The sequence below is a fragment of the Aethalodelphis obliquidens genome, unplaced genomic scaffold (genome assembly GCF_003676395.1).
Source record: "Aethalodelphis obliquidens isolate GAN/ISIS:26980383/991018 unplaced genomic scaffold, ASM367639v1 scaffold35, whole genome shotgun sequence".
In the NCBI taxonomy this organism is placed as follows: Eukaryota; Metazoa; Chordata; class Mammalia; order Artiodactyla; family Delphinidae; genus Aethalodelphis; species Aethalodelphis obliquidens.
The window spans coordinates 18726446-18749589 of NW_020837979.1; the positions used below are offsets into that span (position 1 = coordinate 18726446).

The 23144-nt window shown below is 36.3% G+C and overlaps 1 protein-coding gene across 6 annotated transcripts in view; it reads right to left on the reverse strand.

The window, feature by feature from the left end:
* The window catches only part of CTNNA2 (catenin alpha 2), a 1197048-nt gene that overhangs the window by 13960 nt on the left and 1159944 nt on the right, over window positions 1-23144 (reverse strand). For 3 of the 6 annotated variants that reach the window (XM_027129216.1, XM_027129218.1, XM_027129217.1), the window contains one exon: window positions 19275-19418. The exons of the other annotated variants lie outside the window; for them this stretch is intronic. In XM_027129216.1, the coding sequence (XP_026985017.1) occupies window positions 19275-19418 (144 nt within the window). The remainder of the gene's footprint in view (window positions 1-19274; window positions 19419-23144) is intronic. 6 annotated transcript variants of the gene reach the window in all.

Here is a 23144-nt window from a genome sequence, read left to right on the forward strand (position 1 = left end):
TATTACACCTTGTTCTCTCTGACCCAGCATCCAATCTTCCATCATAGTCTGTCAGCAGCATCTTTGAAATATATCCAATATTTGACCTTTTCTCACCTTCTCCACTATTACCACCATGGCCAAGCCCCAACAGAATCTCTTGTTAGATTGTTTCAATATCTTCCCCTAACTAGTTTCCTTGCTCCTCACTCTTTCCTCCCTTTAACAGGAACCAGAATAGTCCTGTTACATAAACTCAAATAATATTGCTTTTCTACTCAACATCGTCCAATGATGCCCCATCTCAATCTGAGTAAAATCCAAGACTATCACAGTGGCCTTCAAGGTCATAAAATCTGGTTACCAATAGTTCTGATTTCTCTGTTGTTCACTCCACTACTAAATATTGGTCTCTTGGGGACTTCCCTGCTGGTGCAGTGGTTAAGAATCCACCTGCCCATGCAGGGGACATGGGTTTGAGCCCTGGTCCAGGAAGATCCCACATGACGTGGAGCAACTAAGCTCATGTGCCACAACTATTGAGCCTGTGCTCTAGAGCCCATGAGCCACAACTACTGAGCTCACGTGCCACAACTACTGAAGTCCACGTGCCTAGAGCCCATGCTTCACAACAAGGGAAGCCACCACAATGAGAAGCCCGCACACTGCAACGAAGAGTAGCCCCTCTTGCTGCAACTAGAGAAAGCCCGCACACAGCAACAAAGACCCAATGCAGCCATGAATAAATAAATAAATAAAACATTACTCTCTTGATTATTGCTCAGACAGACCAGTCATGCTTGCCCTTCAGTGCCTTTATACTTTTTTCTTCTGCCTAGAATGCTCTTCCCTCAGATACCTGTAAAGCTTGGTCGCTAAACTCCATCAGATATTTAATCAGATATCAGTATCTCAGTGAAAATTCTCTTTCCAAATTGCAACTCCATTCCCAGCATTAACTCCTCCTCTTTCCATTTTAGTATTTCTTCATACACTCGTCATCATCTAACAAATATTTTTTTCATGGGTTTATTGTCCCTCACCCCAAGCTATATCCCAAACACCTAAAACACTGTCTAGCATATGGGTCTTCCATAAATATTTGCTGAATGTTGTTGAATAATTGCAACTTTACAGATGAGGAAGTAAGAGATGACAAAGCTTGTCCAAAGACGGAAAGGTAGGGCACAATGCCTAGTCCAGTACCCAACTCCCCATGTCATCAATCTGTTTATTCTTCCATGGAAGAGTACCCAAAGGCAAAATATTAGCAGGACAGTGGGATTTAGGGACATAATATACAAAGTAAATGTTATCTAGCTACAGTACAAGTCTTATGACCTCTTCCCCTCAGTAGTATAGCTTCAGGATCATCCTTTGCTCAGAAAACATCCATAATTCAATTATTTGTGTTTATTACTTTCTGTGTATAAAATACTGGGCTTTCTTTAAGGATCATCTCTCTCATTAACAGTACCAGCGTCTGTGAAGCACTGAGCTATGTTTTCTAGGTATAGTTCTGGGAACTTAATAAATGATCTCTAAGATGTATAAGATAGATACCATCATTCATTCTTTACATAAAAGGAAATAGAGAAAAATTAAGTTCTTCGTGAACTTGGGTTCACAAACTCATATCTGGTAGAACTCAGCTTCAGTTTACCCACGTGACACACTACATGCAATCTTCTTTGACCAGGCAAATCCACCTTAGTGTTTTCCTGCCCTGAACTCTCTATTCCTGGCTATTGGTTCCATTTATCTGGAGCTCAGTATGAATTATGGTGGCTTTTAACTATTCATAAATGTGAATCATGTGACCAAGCAGTAATGAAGTGGATTTCCTTAAGTCATAAAGGAATAAAAGGTCACACCACCTTCCAGTCCTGCAATCACGATTCACATGAGATATGAATTAGGCACATAGTAAGGACTTCATCTTCTACTTACTCGTTTTCTTGCCAGCCACTAAAAAGTCACTTACATTTTCAAAGAAAACTTGATCAAATACAACATCTAATTCTCCTTCCTACTAGCCACCACATATATCACTTGCTATTTACACAAAGTTTATGAAAAAAACTTTTTTATTCTAAATTTCTACAACAAAGGCTTTTACTCAACCACACAATGGGCACCATGATATGATGTAAGGCTGACATAGTTTTTAAGAACACAACATATCTTAGTTGTTACCATCATGTATACTATCTGACTGATACTATATCCTGTATTTCTTGTTCAACTACTAGTCTAAGGGGGACAGGGACAAGCAACATCCTTCAAATGCACAAAGCACAACAGTACAAAGAGAAATTGGCTCTAATCTTGGCTGTGCTAGCTGCTGACTAGGAAAGTTTGGGGTACTCTTGTAACCTCTCTGAGCTTCTGCTTCTTCAGCTGTAAAATGGGGTTATTAATACCAATATATTTTCACCAGTTTTAAAAGTAAACTTTTAAAATTTTAAATAAGTATGTCACTATAAAAGATTATTACATAAGTTCTGGGTACCTTGGGTGAGTCCTTTTAGAATCTTCATCATAATATATTGGACCACCTGGGTAACTCAGGCCCAAGAAAGTCTGCACAGGGAAGGGTATTCCAATAGACGCCCAGGGTGAGAGTACCATAAGCCTTAACAAGACAAGAACAAGGTGCTTCCAAAATGAGGTAAGCTTTCTTTTCCACCTGACAGTGGGGATGACTAGGGATGAAATATGGGTGAGGTGGTCTAGTTACAATCTAATTTTTCCCTTTTTTTGGAGAATGCTCAGGAAATGTCATTCTCAAAATAAATGTAACAGAGGAACCTGCTATCAGGGACCCAAAAACTGACTGTGGAGTGCATTCCTAAAAGAAATAAAGGTCAGCCAAAAAATAAAGATAAACCATTCTCGTAATATGAGCATCCATGGAGCTATCCTTGGTGATTGCAGCTCAACTCCTGTTACATTTCTTGCTGGCATGAAATAATTAGTTACTTATTTGCTGCTTTGTCTTCAAAGACTTTGTGTGCATGTGAAAGTCTTGTCTTAGAACTAGACTTCTTGCTATTTATGAACAAGTACTTCCTGTCCCTTTATTGTCATGTTCTGGCTAGCACCACATAAGCCACAGTAGGATTGGGTATATACGTCCCCAGTGTTTAGTCAGTTGGGTGATGGATTCTTAGCTCAGGCTGCCTCTTAAACTGATCTGTAAGTGCAGCCTACTGATAAAATTTGACTAATACTTCTTTGTATTGGGTTAATGTACTTTGGATATTTTCCAGATTCAATATATATTGAGCATCCCAGCCAATATTTTATATCACTTAATCTTCACTCTATCCCCCCCAAAAAATGATACATCCCTTTATCCTTACTGTTTGATCCATGAGGGAATGGAGGCTTAAAGAAAAGTAACTTGCTAGCTAATAAGACAATTACCAGGAATTTTAAGTGTATGACTTCTGTTCCCAGGTGTAGTGTATTTAATAATACACTGCAGCTCCAATTGTTTTTGAACAAAATAAGAAATAAAGAGCATTTAAGGTGGTTCCCCTGAGAAACTAGAATATGTCCCCTTACAAGTGCCTGCCAGGGCTTGGCCTGGTTCGGAACCTTATAATCTGTTTCTCCTGGAGTGAGTACTTTAGGAAAAATACAGCAAAAACACCGGAGGGCTCCCTTCAATCTAAAACTGGAAATATTATTTCTTTGGTCCAACAAAGAACCTCTATGGATGGACAACATATTGTCTGTTCTCTTGCAAAAGAGGTTGAGCTATACAAGAAACTTTCAAAATCACAGATTAAAGGACAAAGTATCCTCAAAAGACTGGACATGCATAACAGTATTGCAAAAAATCATAGAAAGGATATTAGTGGTTCCTTTGAAAGCAAGACTCAAATCTATGAAATTGGAAAACTTCTTTGAAAAAAAAAAAAGCACTTTGTAAACTTCCAATGAAATGACAACTTTTAACCAGTGAACAAAGATAAACATTAAAGTGTTGGAGAGAGTCTGATACAGTATCTTGCCCCTACTGAAAATCATACTTAATACTAAGATGAAAGTTTCCTCAAGGCACAATCCCTAACTTGGAGTCCCTGTGAATCTAGCCTTTGACAAAGTTAAATCACCTCCATATTTATTATAAGATTTAAAGGATACCTCATTATTTCTTTACCTGATACACTAAAAACTGCCATGGTAAATATTTCAAATACACTACAACTACAGCTTTGAAAGAAAGAGTGATCTCTGTTTCATCTAGAGTCACCACCTGTTACCTGCTCTCCAACCTTCTCTTTAAAACGAATTAATGCTGAACTATGAAATATATTCAATGTTTACCTATAATTTGCTTGGTTTCAAGGGCTCAGCTAGCACTAATTTCAGCATTGCAGTTACGTATCATAAATATTATCTCAAAAACACTCACATAATTAATTTGAATCTCAAGACCATTGGCCTGATGCATTTCTTAATATTATTTTTAAAGGAAAAAATATAAATTATCACTTTGTTTTTCTTCCTTATTTTTAAAAAGGTACTTATTATCTATTTCATCATACAAGGATTAAAAAGTATACAGAGAGAATAAAGTAATATGTGAAAATGTTTTGTTTAACAAAAAAAGGTGTTATAAAAACAATTGATTTGGGCTTCCCTGGTGGCGCAGTGGTTGAGAGTCCGCCTGCCAATGCAGGGGACACGGGTTTGTGCCCCAGTCCGGGACGATCCCACATGCCACGGAGCGGCTGGGTCCGTGAACCATGGCCACTGAGCCTGCGCGTCTGGAGCCTGTGCTCCGCAACGGGAGAGGCCATAACAGTGAGAAAAGCCCGCGTACCGCTAAAAAAAAAAAAAAAAAAATTGAATTGTTTTAAACTCAATACCCTTGTTTGTAAAAAGCAAGAAACTGAAGTAAATTCACTTAACTTTCTTTTAAACACATTCTTATCAGAGCCCTGAATTGCCTTTGAGAGTAGAAATGCCTGTATCTCTAAGACAGGAATATTTGGGGGTAACCAACAAGGAAGATGGATGGAGATCTTAAAAAGATGTATGAAGTTTATGGCCAGAGGATGACCGTGATGGGTTCTCAGGAGTCTCGCTTCTAGAAAAATGCACACCCACACCCCGATGCCAGGCTACGAATGGGCATTTGGCAGATGAATCTGGAACCATTGTATCTTCCATCTTCCACCCTTCCAGAGGGAAGAAATAAAAGGCTCCATTTCAAATAGTATGTATATTCTAGGTGAAAAATCGAGATTTCAACCAGATCTATGGTGCTCATCTGGGGCAATTTCCCCACTACAGGCATCTAGTGGGGAAATGCCAGTGATCTTGCCAAACATACTATACAGTGAACAACCACAACAACTTCTCACAACTAAGAATTATTTAGACTAAGCTAGAATGAAATAGCCTGAGACAAGCCATGAGGTCTAAGAAAGGGTCGAAACTGACTTAAAGCCCTGGGAAGCTCTCACCATAGCCTCAGTCCTCCCTCCTTCCTAGACCAGAATTTTTCAAAGTGTGATCCATGAGTATCTGCATCCAGAACATTTAGAAATAGAATACAGATTCCTGATCTCAGGCGTGAGCTTCAGAACTGTGAAGGGAAAGCCTAGGAATCTCCATTTTTATTTGCTACCCATGTGATTCTTCTACAGATTGAAATATAAGAATCATTACTTCACTTCTCTGTTGAAGTCATTCCCTTCTGTATTTTCAGCTATCACCTCTCTGTAGTGATTCCTTCAGGACTCTCAATGACAAAAAATTGCAATTTCTATGAGGGCAGAGACTTTGGCTGATTCTTCACTACTGTATATCCAGTGGCTTGATTGGTAGACATGATGAAAGAGGGCAAGAGGGCACCTACATCATCAAAAAGACCATCATCTTTGGGAAGAGACAAGGTAATGAAAAATAAAGTTAGCTACCGATTTATTCGGTACTTCTACATTCTGGGCCTTGTACTAGGTCTGTGGCACACATTAACACTAAAAACAATGCAACAAAGTAGATACTAATGTAATTTTCACTTTACAGTTGAGAAAAATGGGGCTCAGCTGGATCAAGCAACTACCAGAAGTCAGAATTCAGTTTGTGTGCCACTGAATGGAGAGTATAGACAGGTAAGAACTGCCCCTCCATGCCCAATTCTTCCCATTTTTTTCAGATTTGTCATATGATATACATAGACATAATTGGGGTAGGGGTACAGATGTTCCTAGGAAATATTTTAAAGGGTGTTAACACAGCTAGGAAGCACACCATTTTGCCCTCTCACCTCTTTTCTTCTTCTTGTATGGGATATGGGAAGATGCAGCACTAGCAGTCAACTTGGACCAAAAGATGAACTTGAGAACAGAAGCCTCCACTGCTCCTCAAGTGGAGCAGAGCATAAAGTCAGAAGGAGTCTGGGTCCTTGATGACTCTGAGATTACTATACCAGCCCTGAACCACCTATAGACTTATTCTATGTGAAAGAGAAATAAATATTTGATGTTTTATCATATGTAGCTGAATCTAAATTTAATTAAAATACATGAATTATAAATACTATTATTGGGCATTAATAATTTAGGATACTTAATTAAAAAGTCATATTTCACATCTAAATATAATTAGCATTTTAATATAACATAACCTTCATGTGGGAGGGCAAAGGAAACAAGCCATGTCACTTTAGCCTTTATTTTAAGTTCCATTTTTAAAATAAATGATTAATTTGATTAATTCAGCTGTTTTGAAAGAAATTCTATATGTTTCCATACCATAATCTTTTTTTTTTGTTAGTCTACTTAAAGTACTAGGAAATATAACAAAATAAATTTCAAAAATTAAGTTAGCTAAAAAAATTAATTACTTGATTTTGGGCCCTAAATCTTAGGTAGACAATGCACTTTGAAATCCAGTATTTAAAATAAACTTAGGTGTTTTCATGTGGGAATAAATGAATGCAAGCATGAATGAATGATAGACTTAAGAATCATTTACTAGGATTTTTCAGTGTGATAACTTACTACAATGGAAAAAGGTATGGCCAAGAAGCTATCCTATTAGGCACACATTATGTGCTCATTGTGCAAGAAATCAGGGAAAAAATTAAGAACATTCAGACACATTCCCTATCCTTATGGAGCTCACAGACTAGCTAGGGATATATATATATATATATATATATATATATATATATATAAAATTAAATAAGTTCCTACACTGCATTCCATATCAGGAATGATAGAAAACACGTCACACTGTGGGAGAATATCAAGAGAGTCTTCCTGGAAGCACTACAGTATATCAACTACTAACTTTGTAACCTCCAGGAAGTTACTTAAATTCTCTGAACCTCGTTTTCCTAATATTTTTAATGGGGATGACAGTATCTCTTCCACAGAATGATTTTGAAAACACATTGCAGAGTGCATTTCAAATGCTTAGCACAGTGCATGGAACATACTAAGCCCTCAATGTATCTTAGTTTAATAATAATTGAGGTATTTACTACATGCAATCGTCCTGTTGTCCCTCTAAGTGGTATTACTATTCCAATTTCTAAATCAAAAGCAAAAGCTCAGAGATTAGCAATGTTACCCAATATCTCCCAGATGATAAAAGACAGACTTGGTTTCCAAATTCACATCAAATAGCAATACCTTGCTTATAATTTTAACATCTACCTTAAGAGAACATGATATATTTTTTTAACAACTTTATTGGAGTATAATTGCTTTACAATGCTGTGCTATTTTCTGCCCAATAACAAAGTGAAACAGATATATGTATACATATATCCCCATAGCCCCTCCTTCTTGCATCTCCTTCCCACACTCCTTATCCCACCCCTCTAGGTGGTCAGAAAGCACCGAGCTGATCTCCCTGTGCTATACAGCTGCTTCCCACTAGCTATCTATTTTACATTTGGTAATGTATATATGTCAGTGCTACTCTCTCACTTCAACCCAGCTTACCCTTCGCCCTCCCTGTGTCCTCAAGTCTATTCTCTTTGTCTGTGTCTTTATTCCTGTCCTGCCCCTAGGTTCATCAGAACCATGTTTTTTTTTTAGATACCATATATATGTGTTAGCATACAGTATTTGTTTTTCTCTTTCTGACTTACTTCACTCTGTATGACAGACTCTAGGTCTATCCACCTCACTAAAAATAACTCAATTTCATTTCTTTTTATGGCTTAGTAATATTCCATTGTATATATGTGCCACATCTTCTTTAGCCATTCATCTGTCAATGAACATTTAGGTTGCTTCCATGTCCTGGCTATTGTAAATAGTGCTGCAATGAACATTGTGATACATGTCTCTTTTTGAATTATGGTTTTCTCAGGGTATATGCCCAGTAGTGGGAGTGCTGGGTCATATGGTAGTTCTATTTTTAGTTTTTTAAGGAATCTCCATACTGTTATCCATAGTGGCTGTATCAATTTACATTCCCATCAAAAGGGCAAGAGGGTTCCCTTTTCTCAACACCCTGTCCAGCATTTACTGTTTCTAGATTTTTTGATGATGGCCGTTCTGATCGGGGTAGGGGGTACCTCACTGTAGTTTTGATGTGCATTTCTCTAATAATTAGTGATGTTGACCATCCTTTCATGTGTTTCTTGGCAATCTGTATATCTTCTTTGGAGAAATGTCTATTTAGGTCTTCTGCCCATTTTTGACTGGGTTGTTTGCTTTTTGATATTGACCCGTATGAGCTGCTTATATATTCTGAAAATTAATCCTTTGTCAATTGCTTTGTTTGCAAACATTTTCTCCCATTCTGAGGGTTGTCTTTTTGTCTTGTTTATGGTTTCCTTTGCTGTGGAAATGCTTTCATTAGGTCCCATTTTTTTATTTTTGTTTTTATATCCATTTCTCTAGGATGTGGGTCGAAAAGGATATTGCTGTGATTTATGTGATTTATGTCATAGCCTATGTTTTCCCCTAAGAGTTTTATAGTGTGCAACCTTACATTTAGGTCTTTAATACATTTTGAGCATATTTTTGTACACGGTGTTAAGGAGTGTTTTAATTTCATTCTTTTACATGTAGCTGTCCAGTTTTTGCAGCACCATTTGCTGAAGAGGCTGTCTTTTCTCCATGGTATATTCTTGCCTCCTTTATCAAAGATAAGGTGACCATATGTGCATGGATTTATCTCTGGGGTTTCTATCCTGTTCCATTGATCTATATTTCTGTTTTTGTGCCAGTACCATACTGTCTTGATTACTGTAGTTTTGGAATATTGTCTGAAGCCAGGGAGCCTGATTCCTCCAGCTCCCTTTCTCTTTCTCAAGATTGTTTTGGCTATTGGGGGGTCTTATGTGTTTCCATAGAAATTGTGCAATTTTTTGTTCTAGTTCTGTGAAAAATGCCATTGGTAGTTTGATAGGGATTGCATTGAATCTGTAGATTTCTTTAGGTAGTATAGTCATATTCACAATGTTGATTCTTCCAATCCAAGAACATGGTATATCTCTCCATCTGTTTGTATTATTATAATTTCTTTCATCAGTGTCTTATAGCTTTCTCTATACAGGTTTTTGTCTCCTTATGTAGGTTTATTCCTAGGTATTTTATTCTTTTTGTTGCAATGGTAAATGGAATTTGTTTCCTTAATTTCTCTTTCTGATTTTTCATTGTTAGTGTAAAGGAATGTAAGAGGTTTCTATGCATTAATTTTGTATCCTGCTACTTTACCACATTCATTGATTAGCTCTAGTAGTTTTCTGGTAGCATCTTTAGGATTCTCTATGTATACTATCATGTCATCTGCAAACAGTGAAAGTTTTACTTCGTCTTTTCCAATTTGGATTCCTTTTATTTCTTTTTCTTCTCTGATTGTTGTGGCTAAAACTTCCAAAACTATGTGAATAATAGTGGTGAGAGTGGGCAACCTTGTCTCTTGCCTGATCTTAGAGGAAATGGTTTCAGTTTTTAACCAATTGGAACAATGTTGGCTGTGGGTTAGTCATATATGGCCTTTATTATGTTGAGGTATGTTCCCTCTATGCTTACTTTCTGGAGTATTTTTATCATAAATGGGTGTTGAATTTTGCTGAAAGCTTTTTCTGCATCTATTGAGATGATCATATGGGTTTTATCCTTCAATTTGTTAATATGGTGTATCACACTGATTGATTTGCATATATTGAAGAATCCTTGCATCCCTGGGATAAACCCCACTTGATCATGCTGTATGATCCTTTTAATGTGCTGTTGGATTCTGTTTGCTAGTATTCTGTTGAGGATTTTTGCATCTATGTTCATCAGTGATATTGGCCTGTAGTTTTCTTTCTTTGTGCCATCTTTGTCTGATTTTGGTATCAGGGTGATGGTGGCCTCGTATAATGAGTTTGGGAGTGTTCCTGTCTCTGCTATATTTTGAAAGAGCGTGAGAAGCATAGGTGTTAGCTCTTCTCTAAATGTTTGATAGAATTCACATGTGAAGCCATCTTGTCCTGGGCTTTTATTTGTTGGAAGATTTTTAATCACAGTTTCAATTTCAGTGCTTCTGATTGGTCTGTTTATATTTTTTATTTCTTCCTGGTTCAGACTCAGAAGGTCATGCTTTTCTAAGAATTTGTCCATTTCTTCCAGGTTGTCCATTTTATTGGCATAGAGTTGCTTGTAGTAATCTCTCATGATCTTTTGTATTTCTGCAGTGTCAGTAGTTACTTCTCCTTCTTCATTTCTAATTCTGTTGATTTGAGTCTTCTCCCTTCTTTTCTTGATGAGTCTGGCTAATGGTTTATCAATTTTGTTTATCTTCTCAAAGAACCAGCTTTTAGTTTTATTGATCTCTGCTATTGTTTCCTTCATTTCTTTTTCATTTACTTCTGATCTGATCTTTATGATTTCTTCTGCTAACGTTGGGTTTTTTTGTTCTTTCTCTAATTTCTTTAGGTGTAAGTTTATGTTGTTCATTTCAGATTTTTCTTGTTTCTTGAGGTAGGATTGTATTGCTATATACTTCCCTCTTAGAACCGCTTTTGCTGCATCCCATAGGTTTTGGGTCATTGTGTTTTCATTTCCTCTTTGTTTTTTTCAGTGATCTCTTGGTTATTTAGCATCGTATTGTTCAGCCTCCATGCGTTTGTATTTATTTTATTTATTTTTTCTGTAATTGATATCTAGTCTCATAATGTTGTGGTTAGAAAATATACTTCATATGATTTCAATTTTCTTAAATTTACCAAGGCTTGATTTGTGACCCAAGATATGATCTATCCTGGAGAATGTTCCATGAGCATTTGAGAAGATAGTGTATTCTGTTGTTTTTGGATGGAATGTCCTATAAATATCCATTAAGTCCATCTTGTTTAATGTGTCATTTAAAGCTTGTGTTTCCTTATTTATTTTCATTTTGGATGATCTGTCCATTGGTGAAAGTGCAGTGTTAAAGTCCCCTACTATTATTGTGTTACCATTGATTTCCCCTTTTATGGCTGTTAGCATTTGCCTTATGTATTGAAGTACTCCTATGTTGGGTGCATAAATATTTACAACTGTTATATCTTCTTTTTGGATTGATCCCTTGATCATTATGTAGTGACCTTCTTTGTCTCTTGTAATAGTCTTTATTTTAAAGTCTATTTTGTCTGATATGAGAATTGCTACTCCAGCTTTCTTTGGATTTCCATTTGTTTGGAATATCTTGTTCCATCCCCTCACTTTCAGTCTGTATCTGTCCCTAGATCTGAAGTGAGTCTCTTGTGGACAGCATATATACGGGTCTTGATTTTGTATCCATTCCACCAGTCTATGTCTTTTGGTTGGAGCATTTAATCCATTTACATTTAAGGTAATTGTCAATAGTATGTTCCTGTTACCATTTTCTTAATTGGTTTGTTTTGTTTTTGTAGCTCTTTTCCTTCTCTTGTGTTACCTGCCTAAAAGAAGTTCCTTTAACATTTGTTGTAAAGCTGGTTTTGTGGTGATGAATTCTCTTAGCTTTTCCTCATCTGTAAAGGTTTTAATTTCACCATCAAATCTGAATGAGATCCTTGCTGGGTAGAGTAATGTTGATTGTAGCTTTTTCCCTTTCATCACTTTAAAGATGTTGTGCCACTCCCTTCTAGCTTGCAGAGTTTCTGCTGAAAAGTCAGCTCTTAACCTTATGGGGATTCTCTTTTATGTTATTTGTTGCTTTTCCTTTGCTATGTTTAATATTTTTTCTTTGTATTTAATTTTTGATAGTGTGGTTAATATGTGTCTTGTCATGTTTCTCTTTGGATTTATCCTGTATGGGACTCTCCGGTCTTGCTGCACTTGATTGAGTATTTCCTTTCCCATGTCAGGGAAATTTTCAACTATAATCTCTTCAAATATTTTCTCAGACCCTTTCTTTTTCTCTTCTTCTTCTGGGATCCCCATAATTCAAATGTTGGTGTGTTTAATGTTGTCCCAGAGGTATCTGAGACTGACTTAATTCTTTTCATTCTTTTTTTTTTTTTTTTATTCTGCTCTGCAGTAGTTATTTCCACTATTTTATCTTCCAGGTCACATATCCATTCTTCTGTCTCCATAATTCTGCTATTGATTCCTTCTAGAGAATTTTTAAATTCATTTATTGTGTTGTTAATTATTTTTTGTTTGCTCTTTAATTCTTTTAAGTCCTTGTTAAACGTTTCTTGTATTTTCTCCATTCTATTTCCAAGATTTTGGAACCCTTTTACTATTATTACTCTGAATTCTTTTTCAGGTAGACTGCCTATTTCCTCTTCATTTTTTTTTGGTCTGGTGGGTTTTTACCTTGCTCCTACATCTGCTGTGCATTCATAGTTTCTGTTGTTTTTGGTGTCTACCCCCAGTGGGTGAGGTTGGTTCAGTGGCTTGTGTAGACTTCCTGGTGGAGGGGACTGGTGCCTGTGTTCTGGTGGTTGGGGCTGGATCTTGTCTTTCTGGTGGACAGGACTGCATCTGGTGGTGTGTTTTGGGGTGTCTGTGAACTTATTATGATTTTAGTCAGCCTCTCTGCTAATGGGTGGGGTTGTGTTCCTGTCTTGCTAGTTGTTTGGCATGGGGCATCCAGCACTGGAGCTTGCTGGCCCTTGGGTTCACCTGGGTCTTAGTGTTGTGATAGAGCTCTCTGGGAGAGCTCTTACCAATTGATATTATGTGGGGCTGGGAGGTTTCTGTGGTCCAGTGTCCTGAACTTGGCTCTCCCATCTCAGAGGCTTAGGCCTGACACTAGTCCGGAGCACCAAGACCTGTCAGCCACATGGTCTGGTCACTCCAATGGATTCTCATCATACTTGGGAGAACATGATATTCTGTAACTTATTTTTTCAGATCTCTGACATCAAAACCATGTGGCTGTCACTGTTCTCTGACTTGGTTTTTACCCAGGTAAAATGCTAGGCCTTAAGGTAAATAATTTTGTGTGGCAGATTTCTAAGGACTACCCAAGGTTATGTTTGGCTGGGTTGGTGTAATAAAGGCCCAATGACAGAGCTACATGTGATTGGTTTAAAAAATTCTGTAAGAATTTAAAAAGTCATTTTTTTCTTTTAAATCAACATGCTGAAACTAATTTGCTCAATTAATGGCAGGCACTGGCATCCTACCAATTAACTGCTTCTAAAATGTGACAGTATCACCAGCTCTACCAAAGCAGTTATTGCTATTACCTGCAGAGAGATGTATATGAAGAAAAAACAAGATTCCCTATCATTTCTCAACTTATAAACAATGAAATTCTCAAATTAAAAAATAGAGAAGATTCTGGCAATCTGGAAGAGAACTGTATGCAAAGCGATTAGAGGGTTAAATCCAGAACTGACCCTCCTTGCTATGATAAGAGGGCCACCTTCTTCCAGAGCAGAGTTCATTCTCACGTCTTAGTCAAATGTAAAATACCTCTCTAGTGCCTCCCTCTTCTTTGAACATTTGTATAGCTCTCTACACAGACTGGTGGTTGTAGGATAATGACTGTTGTCCATAAAGAAAAAATATATATATATAAAAAAATAGCACTTCTAAAAGATTGTTTATTGAAATAGTTATGGTATTAATATTTTTCAACATAGACCATAGACCCTACATTGGCTTGAAAGCTTGATTTTTCTCATCACAATGGGAATATATACATATATAATTTTTTTAATGAGTTCACCTAATTAATATTAAAAAGCAGTCAAATAGCTCTACCAAAGAATACCAAGCAGAAATAAATATTGCTCTGCACTGTTGTCTCTGTCCCTTCTCTTGACACGAGTTGGGAGCTATAGAACAACTTAGCTCTGAACTTGATTAACTCCTTGCATTAGACCATGATGATGAAAGAACTAGATGGTCCCTTAAGTGTTTATAGTTGCATGTCTTTTCTTCAAGCTATATTTAATAGCATCACTTAGTAATTATTTAAACTTAAAACCCACCATTCTTAGAAAGTGTCTTTTTACACCTAACAGAAATTTAAACCAACTTTCTCAGGAACATTCTTATCTTACCTTTATCCTATTTTCCCAAATCTTTTATTCTTAATATTTTAATTCTATTTTTTTTTTGATTCTTCTTCCAAGAACATAGAAACCATGAGTCAATTCTGTTGCCTTGTAGAGATTCTGAAACTTTGGTGTGAAAATGGATCACCTGGCATGTCGAAGGTGGGGTTAAGTACAGTTTCCAAAAACCTACATAATCCCTACAGTCCTGATTCAAGGAGTCTGCAGCCTGGTCCAGGATTCTGCACTTTAACAGTCTCCTCCCACCTCTTTCTGCATTTGGCATGCAGATGATCCTCTGACCATCTTGAGAGACACTCACTAAAATGAGACTAGGTCATAAAATTTTCTTTCATATCCAGTGCCCACCTATCTTTCTTATTTCACCTTTGATTCTTCTCCATCTTTCCACCCACCTCTGACATTTTCATGTCTGGTCAGCATAGAATACATCTACACCTCAATATTATGGACATTCTGTACCTTTTCTGGGATAATCATTTCTCTCCTCCTCTACTTTAAGCTCCTATCCATTTATCTGGGAAGACTCAAAGATATTGTCCCATTTATGAAGCTTCCTCTTCCCCTTCTCTACAGGAATGCCCATATCACTTTGTATATATTTCTGTGAGAGTGATTATTATAATCTATTACATTTACTGATTATGTGTCTGTTTTCCATTGCTACTTCCATGTCCATCCATAAGACAGTGACTATCACATGTTATTTACTCAATAAATATTTGTTGAATTATAAATCCAACTGAACTTCTATTTCTAAAATTACCCCTAGGGACATTTCGGGGGAGGAGGAGAAGAGTTGCCATCCTGTTGCTGTTCTCTTGGGACAAACCTAATTGTAATATCTTTAACTTCCTTTAATAGGCTAGATTGTTCCACAAAAATTTATGGAAGTTCTACTTCAACTTTTTGGGGAAAATTAGTTCTAAGAGAACATTCCTTGCTTTGTAAAACTGACCTTGATCATACTACTTCATTATTCCCATATAGACAATTTAGCTTTTGAAAGTGATTTCCTGGGATAATATATTCTAGAAATTATTTTTTATGTCATGATAGAAAATTACAAAACGTTCACTGGATGATGTAAACCAAGTCATTAGAATCTGGGATAGGTAATAAAGCAGGTCTACTCACAGAATTTCTGTCTGTTAGAAAGGCCAAAGTAGTAACTTGGAAGGAACTTGGATGGCAAGAAATACAAAAACAGTGCCCTCTAAGTGATACAAAGTATACACTGAAAATCATCTATGAATCTCCAGCAACAGAGAGGCTTTCAAACCTAAGTGTGCTTTGTCGAAGTGCATAAGTCATGCCCAAATCCAAGTGTATTAGGGAAAGAGACTTGCATAATCATTGTCTCTTTGAGAGCAAAGTCTGACATGATCCCTATTCAGTGCAAGAAACTTCCATTTGCTTTGGAAAATCACCCTGGTTACATGGATTCTCATTAGCTTATGGGCATTTCCATGACCATCCAATGTTTCTAAACCTGTCAGTGATAATCTCTTTGATTGTCCAAACGATAATCCATTTCCATCTTTTTCAGAAAACCACAATGTCCCAGAGCTAGAGCCTCCTTCTGTTCATAATTCCTTCCTTTTTTTAAAATTTCTTTTCCTCAGTCGTGGCTGTGAGTGATCATGTGACCTCTTGTGTAACTAAGAAAATAGCTGCCTGATTATATTTTAATAATCATTGCAAGTCAGTCACTTGCCACCTCCTCTTCATATATTATAAAGTCAGAATATAATTAAGAGTAGGGGGCTCTGGGAAGGTATGGGTCTGGACTCTTAGCAAAGACTTTTGATTTCAATATGTGGCATTTCTAAACACAAGATAGCCTCTGCAACATTTACAATTCTGTGGGCTTGCTGACCTGCCCTCATTATGTACACACAAACAACACAAATCTAAACCATTCTGTTCAAAGTTAGCTGAAGGTCTCAGCTTCTCACAAAGCCTTCCCAGTACAATCCAGTCTACTCCAGACCACTCTGACACTTACTGTCTTCACTTTTAAGTTGTCACTTGACATGTGTCCAGACTCCCAAAAAGGTTGCACATTCCTCAAGAGTAGGAGCCAGGGCTTACATGTCTTTTATCCTTCATAGCACATAGCTCAGTAACCACCAATTACCTACTCATTGAACTCTTCCCAACAGCACAAGGGAATTACTGCAATACTGCATAAGTAATTTTGAATTTGAGAGTCCCAATGAGGCCTAGCTCCCTCTATTACCTAGTGGATGAGGATATTTTCTTTATCTCAAATAATCAGAATAACATAAAATTATGGAGTTAAAAAACAAATCAGTCTTCCAAATCAACACAAAGCTAATCATCATGGGCTTGATATTGTAAGCTTAAAAGAACAGGATCCACTAACATCATTAACCAAATAATACTACATCAGATATAGAGTACATTTTAAGACTAGTTTGGACTGAAATTTTCTTTCTAGTTTGAAAAACTAACTGTATGTCATCTACAAAAATTAGGTCTCATCAACTATACAATCTTTTTTCGCCATAAACTGGTTCTTCAAAAATATATCATTTTATGATAGAATTTTAGAGCAGGATTACTTTAGAATATATCCTTTAAATCATCTATCATCATTTTAGAGATGAGAAAACTGAGACCCAAGAGATCTAAGTAATTTACTTTGAGTTACCTAATTAGCCACTGACAGAAATATGACTAGTGCACCAGTGTTCAGACCCCAGATTAAGCAACTTCTGTTTTATCTCACTCTTTTGTTTGGAGCACAATATATGTATGTATTTTAAATTATAATTCAAATACATACAAAATGGATATAAAAACACTGAACACCACTATAAATGAAACATGCACATGAGGTTATACAAGTGCATGCACAATGCATTCCATGATAGATTCTCTGAATTTGCACAAGCGCACAACACAACCATTCTTAACTCACGAAGTTTAAAGATGATTGTATTCCAAGGGTTTGTATAATATGAGCATTTCTTACCTGGCAGCTGTATGAGGGGTTGACAAAAGACATTAAAAACTTGAGCTATGATTAGATATCAGATTTTTCTGGCACTGAAGGTTAATTTCTACCTGGGTTTCCGGGGTCTAGCACTTTTAATGGAAGGTAGGCCAGAGATTGGAGAGGGATCACCCAACATATGAGACTTTGGCATTGTTACCCACATTGCAATATTAAGTTGACTGCAGGTGATTATCACCTAAATCTTCCTATGGGCCAGTTATGACTCTATTTCTCCTTATTATGCCTGAAATCTCTACCGTTACAGTCGCTTCTTTAGGTTAGAAAGCTTAGGTGGGAAAATAACTTCAGCAGTCACGATACCACTCCACCCCAGGTAATGAAAAGAGGGAGAGCCCTTGTGGGGGAAGGATAGAGGCTCTACACGTAACAGAAGAGCTACTGATGAGAAAGGACTCCTCCTTATGGTGTCCAAGAATTTTAAATTTGGGGGCAAATCTAAACAGCATTGACTATATGAGGTTTGGTCCCTTCACTGAGCTTAAGATCTAGCAAGGAGGTAAAACATAAACAATTTAATACAATCCTCTTGAGTAGAAAAGTTTGTGTGGAGTATACAGACTGAGATACAAGTAGCATTTCTCTTTCTGAATGTTAATAGATAATGTAATCTAATATATGCTCCATGTGCATAATCTAAAGGCCATTAAAACATTTGAACATTGGGAAATAAAAGGACTCCTCCTTTTAAACTACCCCAGTTCTCCAATACCAATATCCATACATACCTAGTTAACTAGGGATTTGAAAAAATGAATGATATCCACTTAACACATTTCATAATACCTATAATTCAAACTAGGATACTTTTAATCCCACCCCATGAAAAGTAACGGGCCTCACATTCTGATGGTCAAACCTTTTTAAAAACACCCACCCTGATGCTTCGACATCCCTTAAAGATGTAACCATCTCCATGAACCTTCTTTCCCCTCTAATAAAAAAGTTGACATTTTAACCATTTTAATAGGTACCCAGGAGAGAACAAGGAAAATGAAGGAACACGCTCACTCCAGTTGATCTTTTCCTTCTAAATACTATGGCATATAAAAGAAGTAATCAGTAATAATAGAAACCCAAATGAAACAAAGAACAGTGGTTTTTCACAGCTCTTTACCAAGAAATCCTATAAAACAGCATCATTGTTATGACATGCAACAAAAAGGTAGCAAATTTGGTTGAGACACATTGAAATGGATGCACCCTTAATCTTGCAAGAGTGGTGACTCTTTTTTTAAAATAAATACTTTAGTTTTTGCATTTGAAAGTTTTCATTTGTTTATATCAGAACCAAGTTTGTTGATAATTCTTATGTATCAGTTTTTTCACAGTTTTACTCTATAATTTTAGAAGAGCAGATTGATTCTCTGGCTAAACATTAATAAAGGATATCCTGTGATCCTGAAATCTTTTAAATGAAGAATACACTTTCCTAACTAGCCTTCCTTTATAGAAAGCTCACTAAAAGACTACAGAATGGATTCATTCCACATATGCAATGACTTTCAGTCCCAATGGGAAGAAAGAATGAGAAATAAAGGAATGAAAATACCATTTTCAACTTCTCAAGTTTAGATCATACTCGAAGAGTACATCTGTGTTGTGGAATTCTTGACTTAAATAAAGAATAAATAAGTAGAGCCTTTGACCAAAGTTGGTTAATAGTAAGTAAAGAGGGCTTGATTGGTCACATTTTTACTTTCTTGAAACCCCATCCCCCTGCTTTCAAAATGAATGTTTACAATGAGACAGGTTAGATCAGAAAGCAAAGTTACTCACCATGGAAGAATCACTGCTTCCACACCCGATCGGAGCTCCCTCAGCACAGGTTGGGAGGTGGGTAGAAAGTTGACTAGCCCTGCCCCCATCTATGACATCACAATCTACCTCATAAAAGGTAGTGAAAGTGCTCTGAACTCCTGTCTGATTTCCGAGAGATACAGAAAAGAGAGAGTGAGAGAGAGAGCAAGAGAGAAAAAAAAAAAAACGTACCCTATTGGGAAGGGATTAGGGAGGTGTAAGAGGGAGTGGGTAATTGGGAGAAAGAGGCATATGAAGGAATTATGTACTGAAAGAGATATGGGTGGGGCTCCGTGATATTAAGCAGTCCGGCCATTTGGATTCCTCGTTGGCTCTCTTGAACGGATAAATGGACCATCTGGGAGAAGGAGGATGAAGCAGCATCCCACTTTGTCAGGCATTGTAAGGGACAATTGTAGTGGGGTTCAAAGGGGATGAATCCCCTATTTAAAGCATTGAAGATCACCAAGAGAGAAAGCAAGGGCTGAAGCTTTTAACGCCTGGAACTGTACATGGGGAATGTCAGATGTCTTTCTGGGAAGTTCCATTGCCCTGCTGTGTGACCTTCAGCAAGCTCTCGGCCTCAGCACACTCAGCCAGTACATGGTGCTAAAGGGATACTTACCTCTTCCATTGGGTTCACTGAGGAATTAACACACTCATTGTTGCTAGAATGGCAATTATTTTTTACTGTTCCTTTTTGTACTCAAGCGTGAGTTGTGTGATAGGCACAATTTAAAAGATAAGCCAATAACCAATGCCTAGTTCTACCCTTGGAATTTCTACCTCTTAAAATGTTATTTTTGATATAAAATATTACTGACAATCTTGACTAAGTTTTTCTATGTATACCAAATATAGCATACACCTAAAGGGGATAATTAGATCCAACCTTCAAACCTGGAGAAAAATCAAATGGCAATATTGCTACAATCACAAGGTCCACTACGCTGCTACTTTTAGAGGTCAAGTTTAGGTGACCCAGTAATGCTCAGTGACCAAACATTTTCGTCACATGCAGTTCTGCTATAGTCATAGCGTTATAGCTTTGTTTAAAGCCTGATTCCAAATTTTTTTTTTTGGAAATCAGGCAAGATGGGAGAAAAATGTGGAGAGCACTAGGTCTTTTTTTCTTTTCAAATGTAGATTTAGAGCTTTAAAAACTGAACTGGTCAAAGTTGTCAAGTGAGTATCATGACAAAACAAAAGGAAGAGCAAGCAGATCCTGAAACCATCCACATGGAAGCCAGATCTTTATTTGCCCAGTGGAATATATGAAAAGTGAACCTTTTTCCACAGAAAATATTTCAGTAAAGATTCAGAATAATAGCTTACAATTCACAGCATCATAAATGGGTAAAGCCCAGAGCCTGTTTCTGTACGCAGATAAACAAAATTCCTAATTTGGATTTTTTTCTGGTGTTTTAAGCCAATACAGTTCTATTTCTAGTCCTGTCATTCTTAGCTCACTAAATATCTAAGTGGATGAAATAATCACAATTTTAAACTATACAAAATTGGTAGATTATGGAGCATTTTGAAACACAGAAGCTAGTAAATTCAAACTGATTATGAATCTGGCAACATTACTCCCATCTTTTACTTCAAAATAAATGTTAAAGGCATTTAAAGAATGTCTTTAGAGAATTAAAGACAATAAAAAAGAAAAATATTGGCATATGAGAAGCAAGAATGAAATTGAAAATTTTCCTATATTTGGTTTTTTTAGTACTTACTAGAAGAAGCAATAATACTGTGCATATGTTTTCCTTGTTGAATTATTCTCTTTTTATGTTCAATAAGTCTAAATTCAAATTCTATATTTAACAGCTTTTATTGAGTGAAATTTCACAATCAATGGTCCTATAAAGCTATTTTCTTCCAATTTTTACATATTAGATCATTGACTAGTTGGCTTATCCTTGCTTTTTTATGTTTTATAACAATCCTGCTTGGCTTTAGAAATTAGCCATCTCCTGATTTTTCATTGTAGGGAAAGTGTTATTATTTTACCAATTCTTTTATCAATCAGTTTCAAAAATGATTATTATGTATTAGAAACTTATCTGTGTCATCTCACCTTTCATACAAAATACAAAAGTCACTATTTAAGATTAATGATGCAGCTGTCCATTCTTCCAATAAGCACTTTAAAAATGTTACTACCAAACAAAGGAGGTACACTTTTGCCAGCATTAAGATATTAGAATAAAATGGAGATAAACACTTTTTAAATATTGAAATAAAACAAGCTGGACTTAGATTATAATCTATTGGTATTTTTAATTAATTATCTATTGTTTATCTGGAAATGGAGCATGTCTTCAGGAACCCAATGCAAAACTAGGCTGCATCAAATGGATGCAGAGTGGTGAACTGTGCTGACTTTTTAGGTGAATTTAGTATGATTGATTACAATAATGTCTTTAGTTATGATATTAGTTAAAATAACAAAATTTTCTTTGACACAGAATGCAATGCCTGGATCAAATAATTTCCAACTCTTCTTAGGATCTAACCTCTTGACATTTTTTATGAAAACTAAGTCTTACTACAATTATGGATTTGATGCATACTTCCTATGACATCACATAAATGGATGAGTTAGCCCTTCAAGGCAAGACATGAAGTGATTGCAAGATTTCAGTCAAGAGACCTTATTATTGAAATCTTGGTTATAATTTTGTTTGGACCAGAGAGATGTAGGGTTGGTTTCAACTTTTTGTTTGTTGAAACAAAAAAGTTTTAATTCAACTTCTTAGTGTAAAGGATTGAGAAGTCAGGTGGAATAATTTGTACACTCCAAAAGAATAATCCGCAGATGTATTTACCAAGTAATTTATCATGGGAGACATGATCAGGCAGTTGGAATGCAGTGTGACCAAAATGTTATTATTAAAGAGAAATATTACAGTAAGAGAATACGATTAATTTTGATAGCAACAGATTTGAATTGGGAGTTCCCAGATAAAGAGATCATGTTTGAGTTTGTCTTAAGATAGTGTCTCACATATAGAACCTTGGGCTTAAAAGAGTACATGGTCCTTAGAAGATATTGCTGACTTCTCAGCATCTGATATCCTGGAACTTCTCTGATATCCTGGAACTTCTCCAGGATATTCTCTTTCAGTTGCAAAATAGATTTGCAAAGGAAAACATATAAAAGAGGTCAAGAGACAGATTTTAGAGATTTGACAGAACATCTAGCCAGACTTCCAGTCAAGTTCATTATCAGCAAGACATCTGTACAGATGAAGGTATTCAGAGAAAAGCAATAAAATAAGATACAGTATTGATGACGAAAGAAAAGATTAAAGTCTAAATTAAGTTTGCCTTCAAGAAAATAGGATTAGGATGAAATATTTAAAATATATTTATTGCCCAGAAGGAAAATGACTATTCAAGATAGAGTAAGACAATGTATTGTGAAGCAGTAAAAGAAATCTGAGCTAAAAATCCTTCACATTGTCTATCCAGAAGTCTTTCCTATTTGTAAGATACATGGGCAATAACACGGAACATATTTCTCTTCTAAGGGTTGTGATCAAAGACATATTTTATAAATCATTTAAATTAAGCTGGAGAAAGCATTTGACATAATCTGTAGGGACAGAATGTAGACAATAGTAAGTTAAACAGTTTTATTTCTAGAATAGAGTAAACAAAGAAAACCAGTGAATACAGAGGTAGTTCAACAGACACCCTGCTATTCCAGCTGAGAATGCTAAACAGTAAGATGAGAAACTAAATGGGGAAAAAATGAAAACAATAGACTTCACAATCTAACAAAAGCACAATGGATGGAAAAATTTATCCTTTTCACAAAAAGTATTTGCTATTAGAGATAAA